We start from the raw sequence: 4,806 nt of genomic DNA on the forward strand, positions 1-4,806 counted from the left end.
GCCGTTTTGAAGCTTCAAATTAGAAAACGTTTCTTCTTAAGAGAAAAGGTTTGACTTCCTTAAACTGCCAAATAAAAGGGCCCAAGAAGACTCCATTGAGTTCCTAATGATAGGGAGTGGTGCAATTTCAACCATTGCAATGTGACAACCAAAGTTGTATGGACGTTACACTCGGAATCATGTGGTTCATGGTGGTTGCATGAAACACATTGAGATTCATTATCACTTTGTGTGCCAGCTTATCATATTCAGGGAGGTCGAGATATGCTCTACTACCTAACGATAGAGAACTCGAAAGTTATCTTCACAAAGGCTCTTAACAAGAATCAAATAGAGCAGCATCTTTATCATCCACATAGGTAGTTCACCTTTGGTGGGTGGACATTGAGGGGGATGTTGGATATTAATTCTCCACCCTCATATTATATTATCTAAACACCGCTAGCTCATGTTTGTACGGTCCCATTATGAGGAGTAGCTATGGTGATTGAGTGTAAGATTCCTCCCCAACCCCTCAAGATATCCAGTATCTTCCCCTGTAATCAAATCCCTCTTCATAAATATAAAAGATCTTGTTTCTACCTGTTTTGGCCTAAAGAGAGAAAATGTTCTAGAGAGAGGTTATTCAGATTTTAGATATTTTTGGATGGAAAAATATCTCATCTTATTAAAATAAATTCCTCCAAAACAGAAGTTCAAAAAGATTTTCAGAAGGTGCGTTAGAAATCAATTATAATCTGTTCAAAAGGCCTTATCTTAGGGCTCCAGATTTTTTCAAAATTTTAAATTAAGGTTCTGAGGGGCCAATCAGATTCATCCAAATGTATGGAGGAGATAAATAGAAGAAATAAAGAAAATCCCCCCAAAAATGAGTAAATACTCACATAAGATGAAGAGTGGACTAAGGACCAAAGAAAATACTAAAAAAATGAATGGGGATTCCCCCTCATGAAGGAGGTGCCTATTTCACATGTGTGGTGGAGTTTTAAATTCCCAAATATTGAGATATTTCATCTCTCCTCTCTCCTAATTCAAGTCTAGTTCCAAATATTGAGATATTTCATCTCTCTCCTAATTCAAGTCTAGTTCCAAAAAGTAAGCTAAACTCACCCAAAAATGGTCAAAAATTGACCAAACTAATCTGGAAAATTCTAGAATCAATTTGCTTGGTTAGAAGCTCACTTTTTCCTATAAATAGAAGCCTCCCCCTTTGTTGAAACTTAATAGTGTTTTATGCACTTTTACTCTACTCCTCCCCAAAGCCAAAAACTGTAAGTTTATTAAACATCAGTTTTTGACCATTCCCTCTTCTAAAGAATTGGTGGCCACTCTTGTTGCAAACAAGAGTAGATCCCTCAAATCATCAAGCCAAAGGAAAGCTCCCAGAAATTCATATGTAAGTTAGAAATTGTTGCCATATATATAGGCAGCGATGTGTGTGAACACACTTAGGACCACCGGGGCACTTTTTTCCTATTTAGGAGGTTTTTTCCCCCGGCTTGTAGATACGTCCATCATTCTAGGGCTATCTTTATCTTTTGTACATTGACACAAGTACAACTCCTTAATTGTGAAACTTAGAGATAAGACTCAAGAAAAGCATCTTAGATAGCTCTTCGATCATTTTCCGTATGCCCCCTCAATCATCCGTTTCATGTAGGCCATGACATAGAATCCACAATCTATAGCATTAGGCTGTTGCGGCACCTGCCAAAGAATCAAAGAATGAGTGAACCAATACAAATTTTCATGGTTAGTGATCACAAGGGTGCCAGGATTATTACATGTGGTTTCTCCAAGGTATCTAAGGACTTCCTTGGCCTCTCCATAAGGCCTCTCCATAAACTCCCTCAATGAGTTGAACATTAGAGCAATGTGAAGCCATGATTTGCAAAGCCCTAAAAGCATAGTTGGTGTAGATGGTAAAAAAAAGGTATTTTTTGTTCTAAGATAACAAAACAAGTAGCCAATATGTACCTGTAATAAACAGATGACAAATGAGTTGGAGACACTACCCTTGAGAGTGGATCAAGATATAGTAATCCATGAGTCTCCCATGGACAACGCACTAGCCTTTTATGGATATTGTTGTACAACACAAAAAGTTACCAATGATGTCTGTAGAATGAGAAGCAACAAGAACACATTAAACAATTAAGCATCCTAATAGATAGTTTGAACATCAAAGGTACTAAGTTAGTAGACCTACCCATCCACAATTGGAAAGAAGATAAACAAGTACTTTGCCACATCTACCTCTCCAAAGTAACTATCAAGCTTTTTTGCCTCTTGATTTCGACATGCCTTCATAAAGGCATACCAAAGGCTGTCACAAAACCATGCATTTTCGAAGACATGGCTTGGCATTGTGTTCTCGAACCACCTATAAATTAAGCGGTTCATTGATGTCACACCCGTGCAATATACATATGCATATGGAAAAGATCAAGTCTTTTTTTAAAAATAGACTTACATATGACACAAATTCATTGTCCGTGTCGATGCTTTTTGAGTCACAATTGACTCCAAAAGGCTACCATCAACCTCAACAACTTGATTCGATGCATGAGACACAAACTGCATAGCAAGACCACTCTCAAACCTAGATAGTGTAAAAGACATATGATCATACATCAACAACTTGATTCGATGCATGAGACACAAACTGAATAGCAAGACCACTCTCAAACCTAGATAGTGTAAAAGACATATGATCATACATGCAAGTAGAAAATGATTCACACATGAAAGATAAAAGACTTCTATTAAATAGCCTTACCTCTTAATGAAATCATCACATTTCAAAGGTTGACTTAAGTTAGCATCTATAGTTGTGCTTCCATTTGCAATGACTACGGTAATGGGAGCACTTGTGCTAGATAGAGGGGAGTCACTAATAATAGTAGGAGACCTAAGCCTTGTGGATATGCCAACCTATGCAAAATTAGAGAAACATTTGAAAGCAACATTTACATACAGGAATTTATTTTTAACACACCTTCGCTTTTTTGGCCATTTGCGCACGAGTTGCAAGGGGAGTTTCCATTCTACACTTTATGAAAGCAACGTTTACATAAAGGAATTTATTTTTAACACACCTTCGCTTTTTTGGCCATTTGCGCATGAGTTGCAAGGGGAGTTTCCATTGGCTCACCGATTTGCAATGAGCACAAGATTCGGCTTCCCTCGAAGAACGTACGAGCGCTATCCTCTTTCATAGGAGCTAAAAGTGGCCCTTGATCGTCAAAGCTCGCCAACTTCTCCTACAAAAGAGAATGAGCAATATAAATTTAATAACAATAAAAGAACCTCTACCACGTTGTAAAAAAGAATGAGAAAAAAGCATTAAGCCTCTATCAGGAGAGTATTATCGGAGTGACTACTTCGTCACGTGATCCATCATTTAACGGCGGGTGTGGATGTCGTTGCATTATCCTTGCTATTAAGCGCCTCTAAATTAAGAAAACACTACTCAAAATGATGCAAACACACATGAATATAATGCACTACCAACCAAAGCAATTATTCTATACTCACATGTTTCTCATAGCCTTCAGCAATCCGCTTGTTGATGCGACTCAAGCGAACATCCTTTCCCACGAGGTATTTTTGCATTGCACTCTCGACCTTCTCTCTAATGTAAGTATCCTTGCTTTTAAAGCATAATCTTTCATCATCACCCATTGCATCCCAATCCTCTTCAGCCCTCTTTTTAAGTCAAGCTTCTTGAGTCCTCGTGTTTTTGTTGAGCTTGTGGTCCAGATTTTCAAAGCACGCATGACATTGCTTTGTGTACAAAGCTCTTGGGGCCTCTTGAGTGCGATGACCTAGAGGACACCACCCTTTCGCATAGGAATATCTACATTGATATGATACTTTTTGCGCAAATGGTCCATCATATCACCTCGCCTGAGGTATCGTACATTCAACCTGCGACACTCCTCTGTAGCAATGCACAAACGAGCGGTACGACTGTTCCTCAAGCAAAACATCTTCAAACAATTGTGTTTCATCGGTGGCCATCGACCTTATGAAAAAAACACCATACATTAGTTGACTTTTCTTAAGCATGTGAAGCTCATCCACAACTCAAGTATGACTCAATGACTCAATGCAAAGGTAATTAAGCGACTCGATGCAAAGACGCACACACACAACTCTCTCCTCTCTCTCACTTATCGAGAGAAGTTTCTATTTGATGCGCTTTTACTTTTTTTTCACTTTTTCTTAGTGTCATTTATAGCATCTCAAAGTGTGGAATGTACTGCCAATAATGTATCTAATTTGTCTTACAGGCCAACTTTGGCCTCAAAAGGTCATTAATGTGACTTTCTTACTTCCCTTCTTTATATACCAAGATGAATCCAGGATAAGCCCAAATTCACCTTTAAATGAAAGTGCAAGGTATAGACTCATGGTAGCCATCCACAAGACCATATAACCATTAGCTCCATCATGCATAGTATTGACTAAATACTACAACATCCCTACTAACGTCGTCAGTGCCTAATAGCAGTTGTAGAATTAGGTACCAATATATGCTCCCCCACACACACGAGCATACATCAATACAAAGTTCAACAGACTGAGTTTCTGTATGACTTCGGAGATCAAGGGCAGACTTGGCCATAATGAAACCTATCACTAATAGAAGCATTAAATAGGAAAAATTAGCACAAAAAGGGGGGTTGATAGGGCATATGCACCACAGAAAGATAGGAAGAATTAGCACAATATTTGGTCGTAACTCGGACGAAAACTTCACATGTGTATCTTCACATGAGGGCAAAGGAACTTACTCAATCA

The 4,806-nt window shown here is 38.5% G+C and overlaps 1 protein-coding gene across 3 annotated transcripts; it reads right to left on the reverse strand.

Moving 5' to 3' along the window:
* Nucleotides 1-1,883: 1,883 nt before the first annotated feature.
* On the reverse strand, nucleotides 1,884-3,329 carry LOC147623996 (uncharacterized). Of its 3 annotated transcripts, none has more exons than XM_086820912.1 (4): nucleotides 2,633-2,737; nucleotides 2,474-2,544; nucleotides 2,210-2,383; nucleotides 1,884-2,118 (listed from the first exon to the last, which is right to left on the reverse strand). In XM_086820912.1, exons 1-4 carry the CDS (start codon nucleotides 2,720-2,722, stop codon nucleotides 2,106-2,108), a joined length of 348 nt encoding a protein of 115 aa, XP_086677038.1. In that variant the 5' UTR covers nucleotides 2,723-2,737; the 3' UTR covers nucleotides 1,884-2,105. The 3 variants fall into 3 exon arrangements, with proteins under 3 accessions (XP_086677038.1, XP_086677040.1, XP_086677039.1); XM_086820914.1 differs by lacking the exon at nucleotides 2,633-2,737 and adding an exon at nucleotides 2,780-2,853 and having other exon boundaries at nucleotides 1,895-2,118; nucleotides 2,474-2,577; XM_086820913.1 differs by lacking the exons at nucleotides 2,474-2,544; nucleotides 2,633-2,737 and adding an exon at nucleotides 3,099-3,329 and having other exon boundaries at nucleotides 1,895-2,118.
* Nucleotides 3,330-4,806: the final 1,477 nt, after the last annotated feature.

Source organism: Cibotium barometz, chromosome 26, assembly GCF_041138505.1.
Source record: "Cibotium barometz isolate CiBa-2024 chromosome 26, ASM4113850v1, whole genome shotgun sequence".
Classification (NCBI taxonomy): Eukaryota; Viridiplantae; Streptophyta; class Polypodiopsida; order Cyatheales; family Cibotiaceae; genus Cibotium; species Cibotium barometz.

Coding starts and splice junctions, on each gene's coding strand:
- LOC147623996 (XM_086820912.1), bottom strand. CDS start 2,722: ATGTATGATCATATGTCTTTTACACTATCTAGGTTTGAGAGTGGTCTT. Junction 2,545..2,632: donor CATCGAATCAAGTTGTTGAT/GTATGATCATAT, acceptor CAAGTTGTTGAG/GTTGATGGTAGCCTTTTGGA. Junction 2,384..2,473: donor ACAATGAATTTGTGTCATAT/GTAAGTCTATTT, acceptor CTTAATTTATAG/GTGGTTCGAGAACACAATGC.